A 20,454-nucleotide genomic window follows, 5' to 3' on the forward strand; every position below is an offset into this window, starting at 1 on the left:
GGGAAACACATGGCACTTCACAGGCATACTATAGACACCCCCAAGGCACAATATTTAAAGGAATATTTCACTTTTTTTTTCACTTTAATCGTCATTAAAATCAGTGCTCCCGCCAAAACGGCCATTTTTAAAAACATTTTAGGCATTGAGCCATGTCCCCTGGGGCAGGAGCCAGGTCCCCAAACCCTTTTTAGGACAGTATCTTGCATATTAGCTATTAAAATTAGCACTTTTTATTTCGAACGTTCGAGTCCCATAGACTTCAATGGGGTTCTAACGTTCGTACGAATTTGCGGTCCGTTCGAAAGTTCTGATGTGAACCAAACCGGGGGGTGTTTGGCTCATCCCTAGTCACCACCTATGAAGGATTTATCTCCTGCAGCTATGCCATGGTCCTCAACCTTTTCCATGGGGACTTGCCTCATAAGTGTTGCAGTGGTAACGGGATATTGGGGTCTTTGAAGAAGAGCAGGGAGAGGAAGCCCTACCGGCTGTTCCCCAGTGCTCTCTGAACGTGGCTCAGCATCTGTCGCAACTATATATCCTCCTGAGGGTCCACTACACACCGGCCAGATTGGGGATTGATACACCTACTATGGAGATGCCCAAAGCTCCATTTACATTGGAAACAGGCCTTAGACACACTTAATAGGGTCTTCCAGATTATGATCCCAACTGACCCCAAGCACTGCCTGCTGGGTTTTCTAGACATACTTTCCAATTGAAGATATCCCTAGACATGCTGTAGCAAGAGTTCTCTTCCAGGCCAGGAAAATTATTTTGAGACACTGGAAATCCATGGAGCCCCCCACGTTGCAGGAACAAATGGGTGACACTATTCGATTGGAGAAGCTCATTTATCAACACAGGGGAAAAAGGAACAAATTTGATAAGTTATGGGCCCCATGTTTGGATGTCCTAGGCCTAGCCCCAGTAGATCTGGTGTATGACAGACTTCTCGAGCACTTGTAAATACTTTTACCCTGCCTCTCTGAAGACCTGGATGATTGATTGTACAGCTGTATTTTATGTTGATGGATAAGGTGTTATTTGAATGCATGGGCAGGTGGGGTGTCATTCTGCAGAATGTTTTGTATAATGTACTGAATTTATATATGCTGAAATTTACAGATCTTGTGTACCTGTTTTGTTATGGACAATTTCTTTCTATACTCAGTAAAAAATTATAGTTTGAGAAAAAAAAATATGCAAACTCATACTTCCCCTTTAAAAATCTCATTATGCTATAAAATCAAAAATATCCATAGCAACACAACGTGAGAGTAAAATAGGCTCAGTATCAGTTATGCGTATGAGTAATAAGTAGTCCTGCACCAATAGTCAGTGGGAAGAATGGTGCCCCAGTAATGGTGTCAATGGAAGTATTAAAAGCCCAACCAGCATTGGTGTCATTGATAGTAGAAAAAGACCCCCTCACACCTAGGTCCCTTTCCCCCTTCCGCTTTAACTCCCTCCCACACCCCTTCCTTTTCTTTCTTTCTTTCTTTCTTTCTTTCTTTCTTTTTCTTTATTTATTTTTTCTCTTTCTTTCTTTCTTTCTTGTTTCCTTCTTCACATCTTTCTCTTCCTATTATCTCTCTTCTGAAAGCCTGAAAGCCAATTCTTTAACAATGGATTGATGCCACTAGACAACCAGCATTGGTGTCATTGAAAGTAGAAAAAGACCCCCCACACCTAGGTCCCTTTTCCCCTCCGCCTTAACTAACTTCCACCCCCCCTTCCCTCTTTCTTTCTTTCTTTCTTTCTTTCTTTCTTTCTTTCTTTCTTTCTTTTCTTGTTTCCTTCTTCCCATCTTTCTCTTCCTATTATCTCTCTTCTTCCTGAAAGCAAATTCTTCAACAACGGATTGATGCCACTAGACACTAAAGGAAACCTGCTGTATCGGCCCTATGTCCACCACTTCTCTCATTGTTTCGCTCTATTGACCAAATGTTAATAATAATACCTTGCTGTTTGTAATGCCTTGTTGTTTGTATTACTGTTGATATGATTGCTATTTTGTTGACATGCTGGTTGCTCAGCTTTTGGGCATCTATTTTTATATTGTATTTGTATCTCTCTCTATGATAAAATAAAATAAATGAAAAGAAAGTAATAAAAGACTCCTAGCACTGGAATCAGTGAAAGTAATCAAAGACCCCAGCATTGATGTCAGTGGGAGTAATAAAAGACCCCCCCCCCCCACAGCATTGGTGTTAATGAAAGTTATAAAAGATCTCCATATTATTGGTGTTCAGTGGTGGTAATGGAAGTTAAAAATCTGAATCCTACTTTATTTCAGATAGCTACAAGTATGCTCTGCAGCAAGAGGCTCAGCGAGAGCGGTGGGAGAGGAAGTACATGAAGGGTCGGAGGATTTCCCCACGGTCAATCAGCAAAGAGAGATGGGTTGAAACTTTGGTTGTTGCTGACACCAAAATGATTGAATATCATGGCAGTGAGAATGTGGAGTCATATATCTTCACTGTGATGAATATGGTAAGTTCAGAGTATGAAATACAATTTACCAACATCGTTTTATAAGAATATGCTGGAATGTTCTGAAAAGCCTGGCAATTGTGTATTACAGCTGAAGTTTAGGTGTGGCAATTTTTATATAGCTACATTGGTCCAGCAATGTAAGTATGTAGGTTCCATACCTGGCCTATCCCTATGTAAACTGGAAATCACTATAGCAGGCACTGCTACTACTGTAATCTTCACTATCTTCTGGGTCCCGTGTCAAGTGGCTGTTCTTCCACATGAGGTCATTCTCTCAGCACCGCGCAATTCAGAGAGCACTTTGCTTTTTCTCAAGAGAAAATTTTCTAATTTTCTCTTTTTTCTACAGAGCATTCTTAAATTGGATGATGTGGAATGGCAGGCAGGCATCACGATATCCGCCTCTGCCTGTAAGAGAACATGGCATGGGACCCAAAAGCTAGTGAAGATCACTGTAGTAGCAGTGCCTACTACAGTGATTTTCAGCCTCCAGGGGGATCCCTCAGGGACAGAGGAATTTGGTTCAAAAAGAGGGACAGCCTTTCCAAAGCAAGGACAGTTGGAAGCTATGGAGATATAAATGTTACTATGTCTAACCTCTTGATGAAGGGATTGGACTACTGTCATGTTATCACTGCATTCTGTGATCACATACAGTAGTATACATTTCTCCTCACTGGATCACCCCCCTTATGTCAGGTTTTTTTGGACCACATTTGACATTATTACAGCCTTTTAATCTGTTGGGATATGTCTCTACTAACTTTGCACATGTAGACTTTGCAACATGTGTCCACTCTTCTATGTAGAACTGCTCAAGTTCAGTTAAATTTGATGGTGACCGTTTGTGGTCTTTAAGTCATTCCACAGATTTTCAATGGGGTTTAAGTCTGGACTCTGACTAGGCCATGCAAGGACATTCACCCTTTTCTCCTTCGGCCACTGTGTGGTAATTTTTGCTGTGTGCTTTGGGTCATTGTCACGTTGGAAGGTAAACCTTCCCATTAACAACTTTCTGGCAGAGGGCAGCAGATTAACAGGATATTACCACCTCCATGCTTTGCTGTAGGAATGGTGTTATTTGGATGGTGAGCTGTATTGGATTTCTGCCAGACATATTGCTTGGTGTTGAAGCCAAATAATTCAATTTAATCTCATCTGACCACCTTAACCACTTCAGCCCCGGAAGGATTTACCGCCTTCCTGATTGGCCATTTTTTGTGATATGGCACTGCTTTGTTTTAACTGACATTTGCGCGGTCACGCGACGCTGTACCCAAACAAAATTTGTGTACTTTTTTTCTCACAAATATAGCTTTCTTTTGGTGGTATTTGATGGTCTCATCTGACCAAAGCACCTAATTGCTGTGTCCCGCACATGACTTTTCGCAAACTGCATACAGGACTTCTTATGGCTTTCTTTCAACAATGGCTTTCTTCTTGCCATTCTTCCATAAAGGCTAGATTTGTGGAATACACGACTAATAGTTGTCCTGTGGACAAATTCTCCCACCTGCGCTGTGGATCTCTGCAGCTTCTCCAGAGTTGCCATGGGCTTCTTGGCTGCTTCTCTGATTAATGCTCTCCTTGCCCGGCCTGTCAGCTTAGGTGGACAGCCATGGCTTGGTAGATTTGTAGTTGTAGTTTCTATTTTCAGATTATGGATTGAACAGTGCTCCATGAGATGTTCAAAGCTTGGGATATTTTTTCATAACCTAACCCTGCTTTAAACTTCTCAACAACTTTATCCCTGACCTGTCTGGTGTGTTCAATGGCCTTCATGATGCTGTTTGTTCACTAAGGTTTTCTAACAAACCTATGAGGGCTTCACAGAACAGCTGTATTTATACTGAGATTAAATTACATGCAGGTGGACTCTATTTAATAATTAGCTGACTTCTGAAGACAATTGGTTCTGCTAGATTTTAGTTAGAGGTATCAGAGTAAAGGGGGTTGAATACAAATGCACGCCACTCTTTTCAGATTTTTATTTGTAAAACATTTTGAAAACCATTTATCATTTTCCTTCCACTTCTCAAATATGTGGCACTTTGTGTTATGTATCAATGCAAAAAAAAGTTTTAAAAACTGCATTTTTTTGGGAGCAGTGATTTAAATAATTCTCAAAGTGAAACAATAAAAATTAAATATTTATTTAAATATCGTGCCTGAGGGGTGTCGATAGTATGCCTGTAAAGTGGCAAAGTTTTCCCGTGTTTAGAACAGTACCACAGCAAAATGACATTTCTAAAGGAAAAAAAGTCATTTAAAACTGATCGCAGCTGTATTGAATTGTCGGCTCTCGACAATATAGATAAAACTCATTGAAAAAAAATGGCATGGGCCCCCCCCCCAGTCCATTATCAGGCCCTTTGGGTCTAGTATGAATATTAAGGGGTACCCCCGAACCAAAAAAAAAAAAAAAAAGTCTTGTCCTAAAGTGTCTCCTGTCTTTTTTACTATTTTTGACACTTTTTTTGTGAAATGGTAGGGGTACAATGTACCTGTTACCAATTCACATAGGGGGGACTCGGATGTATCAGAATCTCTGACTGAAATAGTAATGAGTAGTAATGAATTTAGTTGAAATCCATTAAAATGTGTTTTGTTTATTCATTTTCTAATGAATTCCAACTTTTCAGAACGATTCAAATTCGGTGTTAAGAAATAGCTGGTTGTTAAGCAGCGGCCCGCATCCTTAACAACTATGAGTCATCGTGTGTTCATCCACATTTTTTGCCTGTTCGCAAGTTCTAATGTGAACTGAACTGGAGGGTTGTTCGGCTCATCGTTAGAAATTAGTATACATCATTATCTTCACAGAAGACATGTGCAATTTGTTTCAGTCTGAACACAAATTCGGACAAATTTTTGGTTATTCAGAGACTCGGATGTATCGGAATCTCCGAATGAAATAGTAATGAATAGTAATGAATTTAGTTGAAATCCGTTAAAATTTGTTTTGTTTATTCGTATTCTAATGAATTCCAACTTTTCAGAACGATTCAAATTCGGTGTTAAGAAATAGCTGGTTGTTAAGCAGAGGCCCGCGTCCTTAACAACCATGAGTCATCATCTGTCAGCAGGCTTCCCCACTGACAGATGAATGTAAAGATAAAGAATGCTGGCAATTGCCCGGCAATAGAAAAAGTTTATAAAAAAATAGCGTAGGTTCACATGCCCTCAACATGGGGTGGTGAGTGCTTTGCGGCAAAGCACCTTGTCCCCATGTTGATGGGGACACGGGCCTCTTCCCAACAACCCTGGGCTGTGGTTGTAGGATACTGCGGTTGGGGGGCTTATTGGAATCTGAAAGCCCACTTTTACAAGTGAGCCCCCAGGTCCCGTCACCCCAAGTGAATGGGTATCGCGTACCCATTCACCAAAAAAGTGTCAATAAGTAAAAACCACAGGGAAACTGTTTTTGACAAGTCCCTTATTAAAAAAAAAAAATTATGCCACTTGATGTACATCCATCATCAAACATGACGCCCGCTGGACCCGAAAAATTGAAAAAATGAAAACATCGCTTTGCCTCTTAAGAGGCTACCCACCATATGCCCTCGCTTCGCTTTGACAGTTCCTATATAGGCAAGAGGCAAAGAGGCAGGGCCACCCAGGTACGTCACTCTGTGGCTTCGACCCCTTCTGATGTCACATGATGTCAGAAGGGGGCGGTGTGATGTACGCAGTTGACCCAGCCCCTTGCCTATATAAGAACTGTCAAAGCGAAGAGAGGCCATGTGGTGGGTAGCCTCTTAGGAGGCAAAGTGTTTTTTCCTTTTTTTCTATTTTTCAGGGGGCTTCCCTATTCTGATAAGCCCCCCACCCACAGACCCCAACAACTACAGCCAAGGGTTCTCAGGAAGAGGCCCTTGTCCCCATCAACATGGGGACATGTTTTTTTTACATTTTTTTGCATGGTAAAACTATGGGGGAGTCTATGGGGGAGTCTATGGGGGAGTCTATGGGGGAGTCTACGCCTTATTTTAAAATATTTTTCTATTTCCGGGCAATTCTTTTTCTTTACATTCATCTGTCAGTGGGGTTGCTTAACAACCAGCTATTTCTTCACACAGAATTTAAATCAGACGTTCCGAATTCTAATCATTCTGAGTTGGAATTCGTTAGACATTTAATAAGTTAATTTTTTTTCAATGAACACGAAACTAGATGAATTCCATAAGGAAATTAACTTAGTAACATAACAAATCTGTCCAAAATGAAGCACATTTTTCCGTTCTGCACGTCTGCTTCACAGGTGTAAATGTATTTCCCATTATCTTTTATAGGTTACGGGACTGTTTCATGATCCAAGCATTGGTAATGCAATTCACATTAAAGTGGTCCGTGTCATCTTGCTAGAAGAAGAAGAGGTAATGTGTCCATATTTGAACAATATAATCGTTTTTCATATATGATAAAGTGGTGGAGCATGAGGTTGCGGGATAGTGGAGGATGGAAGACATTTTATTTTTGCATATACTTACTGCCAACTTAGGACCCCTGTTCTTAGGGTGTACTATTGTAATTGCTGCACTTTCGCCAAATAAATATAACTTTGTGTGCACCAAATGCCTTTGCAACCGTAGTTATTATTCTACAAAAGTAGCAGTGCCTTCATCACTGAGCTAAACAGAGCCAGTTCAGAGGGGGGACAAGACCAATCACCCTGCACAAGGAGAGAAAGCAGCAGTGACCGGTCTTTACTACCGGAAGTTTCTGCACAGAGGTTTACACTGGATTACTGCACTGGGCGAAATAGACAAAGTACACCAAATTCAAGTAAGCATACACATGACTGTTATATTTAATCACATTTTTGCTTATTCCATAGTTCCACAGCTTTAAATATTTACCTTATATGCATACAGGGATTTTTTTTCAGCTGGAACTGGTGGAACCCAGTTCCACCACCTCTGGCCCTCTCCTCCCTGCTCATCACTATCACTTGTAAAATCAGAAGTCCAGCTTCTGGGTTTACAAGCAACAAGATCTGATCTCCTTAACGACTCCCACTGAGTGCTGGGTGAAGACAAGGGAGATGCAGGTGCCATGCGGATGCCAACACCCTCACTGGATGATTTCCCTGCAACCAAGAGAGTCCGAGCCACCTACAGTGTGCAGGAATTACTAGAGCTGGCTGGATGCTACAGCGAAAAAAACATGTGGAAGATGGTGGAGCGCTTAAGGAGGGGGGGGGGTGAAGATGGTGGCAGTGGAGGGGGGGGTACATGCAGAGTTCAGAGCTGAAGAGGGGTGAAAGTGAGATGAAGATGAACAATGCAGAGGTAAGCAGCTGTGGTGGGCAGCTGAACTCTGCACTCTATGTGTAGTGTACCCAGGAACTCTGCACTATGTACGTAGCGCACCCCTGAACTCTTCACTATGTACGTAGTGCACCGCCAAACTGTGCATAATGTACTCCTTTTAATGCTTCTTTAAGACCCTTCCACTGTTAGTGAAATTTGACCACACCCACTATTTCATGAGTTTTGGAGGGTCATGGTTGTGTTCCTGCACTTATTTTCTGAGAAAAAATGCCCTGCATGCATATACAGTACATGTCACTATTTTTCTCCTAGGAAGGCTTAAAAATCGTTCACCACGCAGATCAAACTTTGTCAAGTTTCTGCAAATGGCAAAAAAGTATAAATCCAAAGAGTGACTCCCATCCAGCCCACCACGATGTAGCAGTATTGCTAACAAGGTATTTCTTTTTTTTACAGTTTTTGTGTTTGATACATAGTATGCTATTTTACACTTTTGTAAGTATGTTGTGTAATTGGGTTTGGTGCGGGAGACAGTAGAGCATCAAGTAGAACTATGGCCAGCATATGGACATTCTTCAAAAATTATTAAAAAGCAGTAAAGAAAGTTTAAAGAAGACCCTATTGGTCACTGTAGATGTAGCCACTATGGAGTAATTCATCCTCAAATTTTGCAGCTAAAACCTCTCAGTTTTATTTTCACTTTCTCTTCATAGCTCAGTTTACCTCTCCCAATAGTGATTTGGCAGCCTGACATTACTTTGAATGTTTAATGAAAACACAGAGCAGGTGCACAGGAAGTAGGGAGAGAGCAGAGTGAGGCCTGACTTCACAGCTTCTGTACTTAACTTCTCTAAGTTGAATTTTTCCACTGTGCCAGCAGCAACAGAGGTTAGTGACGGCTCATTTTAAATGCATTTGCATTTACTGCCACCACTTTGTATTGTCTTCTCTATGTAGCTGTGGCTTGTTTCACATTAGGAAGGCTGCAATTTGGACAGCCCTGGTAAAAAGTTTGTAGGTGGGGAGGTTTTTTTTTTTTAGGAACACCTAAACAAGGTTTTGACTATTATTATTTGTACTGATTATTTATTATAGCTATGGCTGTTTTATTTGTTAGGAGTAGTAGTAGTAATCAGTAGTATCACAAATAAGGATATATATTTGTTTATGACTAGACAAATGTGATTTGTTTTATTCGGACAACATTTTTCTTATTCGGAAATTTGGATGTATCCAAATTTTTGAATCACAATAGTAATGATTTTCAACTAATCCAATTAAAATTATAATGAAACGAAATAACGAAATTTAAAAATGAATAGAAATTAGAAAAATTCTAAAATGAATTGAAATTTGAAAATGAATTTGAATATGAATTCCAATTCAAGATGGAAACATATTGCAATAAATAAAGCAAGGTATAAAATTGAAATAAGATGATGATAAGAAAAGAAAAAAATAGAATAGATTAGAAATGATTAGATAACGATTATATTAACTGAATCCGAATATAGGAAAGGAATTCAGAATATACAAAAGAAATTCCGAAAACGAATCATTCTAACATAATGAATTTGCTGGAATGAAATTAATAACTTAACCATTTAACGTTCTGCTCCACCATTTGGTAGCGCACATTTTCAGTCACGCTAACTCATTGAAAAATGTGGACTTTTAAGGGTTAACAAGCAGACCCGAAACAAACACTTTTTTTTTTTCTCATAAATTTAGAGTAAAGAGGTAAATCCATCACAATGGAAATTGTTTACATAAACAAGTAACATAGAATGTGTGGTACAAAACAGATTACTTAGACAGATAACATTGCTGGAAGGTAGGGCTTGGTAGTGGATTAGAGACAAAAATGGAAGATAGCATGTTTCATTTCTAGTAAGTGATTAATGAGCTATAGCAATTTCTGCATGTTAAAATAAATGAATTAATAAAAAAAAAAATAGAAAAGTAAAGGAAAAAAATTAAAAATGAAAATTTCCCTGTCTAAAGGCTTGCGTATTTAAGGAGTCTGAATGACTCATAGTGGTTGTCGGGAACTTATTTGAGTTTTTGTGGGTAGGTGTGTAATGTTTGGCAGTCAATTCAAAGGTTAGTCACTGTATCGTTGGAGCTTATGTGTTAAGAGTACCAAGTAGTTTGTTGGAGAGTACCAAGTAGTTAGTTGGAGAGAGTGTGGAAAGGCGGTTGAAATCTATAAACTGTTGTGGCTTCCAGCTGGGCTGTTTCATCTGAAGTAGGACTTATCTTTTACACTACGTAAATGTCTGAATAAAGAATAGAGTTTCTCTATGTCTGAGGTCTGAGTAGGATCCAGGGTGTGATAGCGTGAAGGGGGGGGGTAGCAAAGTGGAAGGGAGGGATTGGGTGGGAAAGGGTAAGGGAGATGGAGGGGGTGGGTTACAATCTCTCTCTACCTCCATAGGAGTAAGGTTAGGTGTTATGGGATGAAGGGTATTGATAGGGGACCATATTGATTTCAGAAGTATGTTATAAGGGGTATTGTATATGAGATTGATCCTGGGGCGGTTTATATTGGGATAATGTGTGGGGGGTTTACCATGTGCATAGCAAGGGATTTAAGATATCCATTGTTTGTTGGCATTGAGTAGTGTAACAGAAATGTAGCTGGAGTGAAATTGAGTGTATAAGTAGTAACCCTACCAATGATGCGATGAACATCTGACCAGAAAGTTTGGATGGTAGGGAAACTCCACCATATGTGTAGTAGAGACCCTCTTTCACGTTGGCATCTCCAACATTTATTTGGAAGATCCGGACAGTATTTGTGAATAAGGGTGGGGGTGTGATACTATCTGGTTTGGATTTTGTATCCATTTTCTTGGGTTGTAATGTTCACAGAACCTTTATGTATGTTCAGATAAATTGTTCCCAATCTTCAGGGGATAGGGATAAAGCGTGATCTTTTTCCAAGGCTGAGCATGCCAGGCTCGTGTTGGAAGGAGTGTTTGTGAAAAGAAGAGAATGCGTTGTGGAAAGTAAATGGCGTTAGGGTGTTTGCATTAGGCAAAGATTTTTGAAAGGAGATAGAGGTTCAGAGACCTTAAACTTCCTATCTAAATCATGGAGATAGTGTGATAATAGTATGTAGTTCCAGGAAGAGTATGAGTTTTTGAGTGGCAAGATGTCCTTTAGGAAGTTGCTATGTAACCCGGGGGGAAGTCAGGGTTAGAGTAAAAAGAGGTGAGAGGGCCAGGTGTTGAAGATAATGATGTTGATTTGTATGTTTCTTGGAAGCTTCTGAGTGTAGGGCCAATAAGGGGATGAAGATGAGTGTCAATAGGGAGTTTCCAGGGTAGTGAGTGAAGGAGGAGTGGGGTGAAAGAAGCCTTGAGGGTGACCCAATCTTTAAATTTACTATGGATGTTCCAATCTATGATTCTGGTGAGTTGGCAGGAACGCTAGTAATTTCTGATGTCTGGTAGCTCTTTTATAGCTTTGGAAAAAGGATATGGGGATATGTATTGGAGCCACTTGTATAATATAGAGGAGGTGAGGTATAGCATTCATCTTTAGGATAGCTGCTCTACCGAACCAAGAAAATATATGGTTGTTCCACCATTTGAGGTCACTGGTGAGGCTCTGTAGGATAGGTAGATAGTTTTTGACGTACAGGTTTTTAAGGTGTTGGGGGAATTGGATGCCTAAATAGGTTATGTCTTCTTCCTTCCAAAGGAAAGGAAAGTTGCCTTTGCATTGGGTGACAGTTCTGCTAGGAAGAGAGACATTAAGGGCTTAGGATTTGGAGAAATTTATCTTGAGGTTAGAGATTAATTTGAACTGATGGAATTCTGCTAAGAGGTTTAGAAATGACGTAAGTGGTTCAGTGAGAAAGAGGAGAATGTCATCGGCAAAAGCCACTAATTTGTATTCTATGCTGTGGGTTTGTATGCCCTCAAAGTCCGGATTGTTCCTGAGGCTGCGTAAGAAGGGTTCGAAGGTGAGTACGAACAATAGGGGGAAGAGGGGGCAACCTTGCCTCGTACTATTATGGATGGGGAAGGCATTTGACAGGAAGCTGTTAACTCGGACTTTAGCTATCAGGCTGGAGAAGAGAGCCATTATGGACCGGAGAACCGCTTCCATGTAGTCCCAGGCTACCCTGGCAAATGCCTTCTCCGCATCATGGGATAAGGAGAAACCTGCTTGGTTGGAGGAAGTCAGGAGGTGGTGAAGATTTATTGCTTTGATGGTGTTATCCCTGGCTTCTCTGCCAGGGAGAAATCCAACTTGGTCTTGATCTATAATTAATGGGAGGAGGGGAAGCAGGTGGTTTACTAGGATTTTTGCAAAGATTTTGATGTCTAGGTTTAATAGGGATATTGGTCTATAATTTGCTGTTTGTGTGGAATCTTTTCCTTCCTAGGGATAACTGAAATGTGTGCTTCTAACAAGTTTGGAATGAGAAGGTGGTCAGGCGAGAGAATTCTTTAAGGAAAGGGGCAGATTGTATATTTGTGAATGTTTTGCAGTAGACAGCTGATAAGCCATCTGGGCCGGGGGGTTTTCCCTGGTTTCAAGTGTTTGAGAGCTGTGTCCCATTCTTTTTTTGATATAGGGAGGTCTAGCTTGGTTGTGGTGTCTGGTGTGAGTGATCTAGGGCAGTATTTACCCAGGAAACTCTCTATAAGGGTTGATCTAGGTGAGGATTCGGGATGTTGTATTTCTGAAGTTGAGAGATTGTATACATTTGTGTAGAAGTGCTCAAATTCTTTTTCTATGTCTGGGTTGCTTTTTAAAGTGTTGCCTATTGGGGTCTTTAGTAGATGGACTGTTTTGGCCTTTTTTGCATGTAAAACTTGCTCTAACAGGTGACCACTTTTGTTGCTGTGTTCATAAAATACTTTCTGGGAAAGGGTGTATTTTCTCCTTATCTTTTCGATCAAGTTCTTCTAGAAGGATTTACCAAATCCTCTGGAACTCTTAAAGAAGCTGTGCAGCCCTGGTTTGTTACAGAGAGGCAGAAAGGAATTTGTGACATTATGCAACCTCTTTTGTGTGCCTTTCTCAGGATCTCTTTTTTTTGGGGGAAGCTAACCAGGCAGCAGACAACATCCTGGGGAGGGTCAATATCCCTGCCATGAGGTCTGAGGGCTCTGTGTAGGTGCTAAATTTAAATTTGAGCATCATTGGGGCTTTCTAGGATATAAGTGAATAGGGCCAGTATCGTTTCTGGTAATCCTCTCACCCTCAGATTGTGGTGTCTGCCACAGTTGTCTAAATCTTCTAGATGATGGTGAAGTTCCCTCAGGTGCATGGAATGTGATTCAGTTACTTGTAGTACCTGACATAGAGAGGCATCATGGCAGGCTGTTGTCTTCTCCACCTCTTCCACTCTGCAGTGTATTGCCTGGATGTCATCCTGCAAATCTGATATGGCAGCAGACAAGGTGTTTTTAATGTCTGTGGCGATCTCATGCAAGTCATTCAGGTTAAGGGCTCGGGTCTTCCTGGTATAAAGGGGAGCGGAGCTGCTGTCCTGTGGCAAGCACGGGCTTCTGCTTTGGGGATCATGACCTCCGGGAGGTGGCCTGGGGCACAGGGGTGGTGTCACTCTGCAGTTGTGAGTGGAATAGCTCTGGGATAGTGCCGTTGAGTTGTGCTCCTTGTTCCCTGGGTGATCGGGACATTGTGGCAGAAGCACTGCGGTGTGTTCTGTTCATCTTCCGCTGCTGAAAGTCTCCGTTTTGGTATTAGCTGAACCTTGGGTAGACGGAGCTCAGAAGTTAGGTGGCCATCTCGGATAAGGACCAAACCACGCCCCCCAAAACACTTTTTTTGTTAATGAATATTTTATCCATATAAATGTAGTTTTTACAACTCATTGGTCTGTCACTGAAAATAACTGTCACTTTAAAAAAAAAATAAGGAACCTTATCCTGGTGTGCTAGCTTTGAGAATTAAACTTTTTTTTATATAGAATTATTTACATTTAAGTGGAACTATACTCACCTATTCTCCAGTGCTGTGATCCCCCAGAGCTCCCCGCTGACAACTTCAGCCTGGCTGCTTCCAGGTATCAATCCCTGGCTATTTTAATTGGCCGACCCAAGATGATGTCACTCCCTTGCATTGCTGAGTTTTTATACTGAGCTGCACGTGCACACAGCACAGACAGACAGGTGAGGGAAGTTTACTGCAGAAGAAACATGGCGTGTCTCTTCTGCATTAAAAATCCTACTTGTGCACAATTCTTTAATTTTTTAATTAAAGTTCCATTTTAACTTGATCTTTTTCACTTATTCAAGATATCTTTAAACATAGGTGTGCACAGCCTATTGCATTAGGGTGTGAACCTCAAAGCTCAAACACATATGTGTGTTCATGTGTATACAGCATATACTGACAGTGTCAGTAGAGCAGTGGATGGTGTCTTTCGTTTTTCTTTTTCTTATTTTATGTTTTGTTATTTTTTACTACTTTTTTTTTTTAGAAGCCCCATGTTTTTAAAAATGTGTAAGCTATACCCTATATCCATCTACTAAATCTTCAATGAAGCCCTTTGGACTGAACTCATTTCTTTACTACAAAGCAGTCCTTTGATCACATGTTAAAATGATTGTAAAGGTTCTTTTTTTTTTTTAAATAACAAACATGTCATACTTACCTGTTCTGTGCAAGGCTTTTGCACTGAGCAGTCCCGATCCTCCTTTTCTGGGGTCCCCCGGTGGAGCTCCTGGCTCCTCCTATTCCTAGGGTGCTCCCTCGGGTTGTACGCCCGAGTCCTGATGCTCACAATCCATTGACACAGACAGCAGGACTCTGCATCTTCCCTGGCTCTCGTGTCACTGGATTTGATTGACAGAAGTGGGAACCAATGGCTCTTGCTGCTATCAATCTATCCAATGAGGACATAGGCAGTGGCTGGAGTTGCTGGGCTCATACTGGTCGCTGGAATGATCGGTTTCAGGTAAGTAAAAGGTGGGCTCTGCAGCACAGAATGTTTTTTTCCTTAATACATAGAATGCATTAAAGCGGAGTTCCAATAAAAATAAATAAATAAAAGTCAGCAGCTACAAATACTGCAGCTGCTGACTTATAATAATCGGACACTTACCTGTCCCAGGGTCCAGCGATGTGGGGGAATGGCGCCCCGCTTGCCTCTCCCTCCTCTCTGCAGTGCCGGCATTGTCAATGTGGGCGCCTGGCTGTGCTTCACAGCTAGGCACACACTGCGCATGTGCGAGCCACGCTGCACACTGTGACTGGCCAGGCACAGGTCCCAGATGATTGCCGAGAGGGAGTGGGAGAGGTGATCTTTCTTCTGGCGCTACTGTGCCCCGGGAGGAAGTGGCAGCTGGAACCCTCTAAAAAGAGGGTTTCCGCTCCCCCCCCCCAAAAAAAGGACATGCCACATGGCCTTGTCAGGCCGTCACCTCCCTTAAAGCGGAAGTTCCATTTTTGGGTGGAACTCCGCTTTAAGGTGAAAAACCTTGAGACTTTACAACTCCTTTAATATCTACCCACAGATGGATTATTATGACAAAGTCTTCTTAACCTCATTACATTTTCCACACAAGCTTCCCAGATAGATGATCTATAATAGCAGCAGGCTAAGGAGAGAAGTGGAAATATGTTTTATTCAGGTCAACATGTAGCGTCAGATAAAGTGTCATTATTTTACCAATGTGTAAATCAACTCGTCCTAATCTCCCACCAGGAAATTAGATTTTTTTTTGAGGTGCCTGTGCAAGTAGGTTTAAGCACCTCTGGGATGCCAGTTGGTCAAGGTATACTGTATGCGCAACGATTTTCTCTGCAGAGCAAACGCCAATTATCCTACAACTTTTCCCTCAGAAATCCAAAGGAGCTCAATTGATATTTCTTGTATCAAGGTTTTTGGAATATTAAATCAAGCAAAGGGATCTTGTGTTTGAGATTAGCAAATTTGCACGCAAGGTAAAATTTGAAAGTCCAATTTTCATGGACAAAACAAACATTGTTTATGGAATGCCAGAATTAATTTCCTGTAGATTTCTCCTGTACTGGTATGTACAGCTGGAAAAGGGTTAGTTCGCCTTTACCTAAAACTGCCTATGACTGTGCAGCTTTGAACACAATTAAATAATGCTCTTGCTATAAGTGTAGGCCTGTATCTCAGGCAAAAAGCTCCCAGGGATGGCATAATCCCCTCCTGCTTGTTGCTAGAACGTTGCTAAGACACTCCAAGCTGATTCAAACCCCCTTGCATGCGCTCTCTACACCACGTTGCAGTATCTCTGAGCTCAGTGATGCTGTGACAAAGGAGATAGTAGATGTGCAAGGGGTTTAAGAGCTTGCTCCTGTAATGATGGGTGTGAGCAGTGACAGCTGGACGTGTCTTAGCAACGTCTTAGCAACAAGGCTGGATGGGATGATGCCTCTCTGGGAGTTTTCATCCAGGCTTTGGGAGATATGTTGATGGCTTACACTTATGCCCCATACACACGGTCAGACCTTTCGACCACAAATCAGTTTTTTGCAAAGGATTTTGGCTGAAACTTGTGTTGCATACACACAGTCGCACAAAGTTGTCAGAAAATCAGATCGTTCTGAATGAGGTGACATCAAACACATACGTCAGGACTATAAATGGGCCGGTAGCCAATAGCTTTCATCTCTTAGTTTATTCTGAGCATGTGTGGCACTTTGTCTATCGGAATTGTCTACACATGATCGGAATTTATGTGATCGGATTTTGTTGTCAGAAAATTTTAGATCCTGCTCTCAAACTTTGTGTGTCGGAAAATCCAATGGAAAAAGTCCAATGGAGCCCACACACGGTCGGATTTTCTGACAACATGATCCGATCTCACATTTTCATCGGAAAATCCGACCACGTGTATGGGGCATTATAGTAAGAGCATTATCCAACTTTAGTCAGAGCTGCACAGTTTGTTTTTATCTACTTGCATAGGCAGTTTTTGTAAAAATAAACTGACCCTTTAACCTCTTCCTTTCCAAGGTGCTTAACAGTACATCCTTGGATTTCAGTGGTTATACCGGAATGACCAATACAGGCATCATCCAAGTACTGATCTTTTCAGCTGCCTGATTCTGAATAAGGCAGAAGTGATCTGAGTGGCTAATTAGCCACTCGATCACTTCTGTGGGTGGCGGAAGGGGGTCCTATCCCCCCTTCCGCCACGCCTCTTCCGAGAGCTCCAGTCCTATCGCGGAGGACGGGAGTGATGTGGGTGGTGGCAATGAAACAGAGAGGAACTGACATTGTTCCCATCTCTCTGTACCCCTGGAAACTGGTAGCGACAAGTACTTTGTCACTTCCAGTTTCGCCCCTTTGTTTACCTGGCCAGGGAAGTAGCCGATCAGGCCAATCGCTATCTGATCGGCTGCATGGGCGGCAGGAGGATAGATTTGGGGTCTCTCCATAAAGAGGACCTGTCACGGCCCGTGCTGTCACAAAGGATGTTGTTCATCCCTTGCGATAGCAATAAAGTTAATACAAAAAAAAGTGTAAAAAAAATGTGTATAAAATAAATAAATAAAAAATGTTAAAGCACCCCTGTCCCACCATGCTTACATGCAAATGCAAATGGTTACTGCCGCACACATATGTAAACGGTGATCGCACCACTCATGTGAGGTATTGTCGCGAATGCCGGAGTGAGAGCAATAATTCTAGCATCAGACCACCTGTGAAACTCTAAACGGGTATCCAGTAAAGGCATTTAAAGCGTTGCCTGTGGAGAAGTTTAAAACACTGTAGTTTACCGCTATTCCACAGGCTGACGCAATTTTAAAGCGAGGCATGTGAGGTATCTATTTACTCCACGTAACATTATCTTTCACATTTTACAAAAAAATTTAGCTAACTTTAATGTGTTTTTTTTTTTAATTCATGAAAGTTATTTTTTTTCCCCAAAAAATTGTGTTTGAAAAAAACGCTGTGCAAATACAGTGTGACATAAAAAATTGCAGCACCCACCATTATATTCTATAGGGTCTCTGCTAAAAAAAATAATATATATATATATATATATATATATATATATATATATATATATATATATATATATATATATATATATATATATATATATATATATATATATAATGTTTGGGGATTCTAAGTAATTTTCTATCAAACAATACAGATTTTAACTTGTAAGCAGCAAGTGTCAAAAAAGGATTTATTCTTTAAGTGGTGAAACTGACCTCATTAACACACAGAAGTTCATCCCTTTGACCTAAAAGAACCGAGACCTGGGTATGAAGTGGTTAAACTAAATAGAGTCCTGTAGCATGCTGTAGGCAATATATAGTCACGTCAATGAAAAAAAAGGAGCACCCAAGAGGCGCTGGGATTTTTATATGAGTTTAAACAAGGTAGTAAGAGGGCAAGAAACATTTGACGAGCCCACTGGCTTAGGTTAGGCTGCTCACAACAGGCAAGTCTACCCTACTGTGGGTACTCCAGCAGGTTACCAGTAAAAGATGTGCATATATGGAAGGAGGAAGAATAAGAGTCCAAATTTATTTATTAAGGTTGTGTTAAAAGACAAAGGGACACATTTAACCCTTAGATGCCCCTGGTGTTAACCCCTTCTCTGCCAGTGTCTTTAGTGCAGTGACAGTGAATAGCACAGATTCTTAGCAGATTTTTAGCACTGATCACTGTAATAATGTCACTGGTTCCCAAAAAAGTCAGTTAGGTGTCCAATTTGTCTGCCACAATGTCACAGTCCCACTAAAAATCACTGATCGGCGTTATTACTATTAAAAAAAAAAAATATCCCAGTTTGTAGACACTATAACGTTTGTGCAAACCAATCAATATGTGCTTATTGAGAGTTTTTTTTAACAAAAATATGTAAATCAATGATACAAAAAAACTCTCCTTCACACCTGTGTAACACCACTGCGCTCAATTAAGACACCAAGTGAATCACCTATCTAAAGCCGCCACTCTTAAAAAAACAAATTCAGTGCAATGTTCCTTTTACAAACTATGAAACAAGCGGCGCTAAATATAATGTATATAGTGTAACTACACACTACAAACAAATAAACCAACGTAAACCCAGTGATTATCAAATATTCTACTGTGAGCCAAAATAACTTGTTTTAAGTAAATTGTAACCAATTAATTGTGACAAATAAATTGTAACAATTTTAATGTGCAACAAAAACACCCTGTGACATTCAGTGAATATCAGAAAATAACACTACAATAAATAAATAATTATTTCAAAGTATATAATAAAGTGTCCATCTCCTATTAAAAAAAAGTCCATCAGAGTGAAAATTGAAATAAGCGATGAATAAGATGACCAGTGACTCTTAAATAGTAAAAAAAATCTTGCAGGCACGCTCCTCCACCACACCGCAGGGACTCCACTCCCCTAATGTGCTTCCACTCTCCGGCTGTATATGCCTTAGCCCTTGTACACACAGTCGGACATTCCGACAACAAAATCCGTCTGATTTTTTCTGATGGATTTTGTCCGAAACTGGTGTTGCACACACACGGTCGGACAAAGTTGTCAGAAAATTTGATCATTCGGAACATGATGACGTTAGTTCGTTACGTTCAAGCTAGTAGCCAATAGCTTTGATCTCGTAATTTGATCTGAGTGTGCGTGACACTTTGTCCAATCGGAATTCTCTACAAACCATTGGACAAAGTTCGATCCGATCATGTTGTCGGAAAATTTTATATCCAGCTCTCAAACTTTGTTGTTCGGATATGCCGACAGAAAAAGTCCAATGTAGCCCACACGCGGTCAGATTATCCGACAACGCGGTCCGATTGGACATTTTCCGTTGGAATGTCCGACCGTGTGTACAAGGGCTTACACTTGCGTGTCTGGCTATAAATGCTTTCACCTTCTATTTAGGGGTTGAATGGAAGAACTCTGGATTCCAGCTAGAGAGTCAGGTACAACTTCCTTGGTAGTTCACAAAATACACTCCACGTGTAATAAAAAAGATTGCCTCCAATAGTGTAATAAAGCCACAAACTCTTTCATATGAAAAACTCACTGCATTACACTCACTTTTAAAAATTAAAACTTAAAAATTAAAACCACGCCAAAAATAAAAATGACATCACTCCATGCATCTATCTGGACAGCAGGTGGTCACGGCGGACCCAGGGTAGGTGAGATTTGTATGAATCCGCTCCTTATCCCCGTTTCCACTCTGGTGTGAAATGTCCGGCATCCTGTATCTAGTTCAGATGTTTGCCAAGTAGCCAAAAATATGTAGCAGAATAAATATTGGCCTAAATTGAAGACATTTTTTTTAATTATTATTATTATTGGGTATGTTTCATAGCAGAAAGTAAAAAAAAAAAAAAAAAATATATATATATATATATATATATATATATATATTTTATTTATTTTTTTAATTGGTCTTTTTGTGTTTATAGCTAAAAAAACAAAATGCAGAGGTCATCAAATATCACCAAAAGAAAGCTCTATTTGTGGGGAAAAAAGAAACATCAATTTCAAACTCTGCTGTCATACAACAAAGTTATGTGGTCGGCAAGCAGTTAATAAAGAAATATAAAATTTCTCCATCAACTGCGGGAAGAGATGGGCCAAACACCCACCTGTTCAGGCCACACCAGAACTCCAGAGCAGAGAAAAAGTCCTGACCTGAACGGCGAACCCTATTAAAGTCTATGGGACCTGAACTTGAA

At 40.7% G+C, this 20,454-nt stretch overlaps 1 protein-coding gene across 1 annotated transcript in view; it reads left to right on the forward strand.

The window, feature by feature from the left end:
* The window catches only part of ADAMTS12 (ADAM metallopeptidase with thrombospondin type 1 motif 12), a 678,211-nt gene that overhangs the window by 358,809 nt on the left and 298,948 nt on the right, over window positions 1-20,454 (forward strand). Inside the window, exons 4-6 of the mRNA XM_077462890.1 lie at window positions 2,303-2,499; window positions 6,795-6,878; window positions 8,088-8,212. Coding sequence (XP_077319016.1) covers window positions 2,303-2,499; window positions 6,795-6,878; window positions 8,088-8,212 — 406 coding nt within the window. The remainder of the gene's footprint in view (window positions 1-2,302; window positions 2,500-6,794; window positions 6,879-8,087; window positions 8,213-20,454) is intronic.

The sequence above is a fragment of the Lithobates pipiens genome, unplaced genomic scaffold, assembly GCF_037356315.1.
Source record: "Lithobates pipiens isolate NorthernLeopardFrog02 unplaced genomic scaffold, aLitPip1_a1.2 Scaffold_3, whole genome shotgun sequence".
NCBI lineage: Eukaryota > Metazoa > Chordata > Amphibia > Anura > Ranidae > Lithobates > Lithobates pipiens.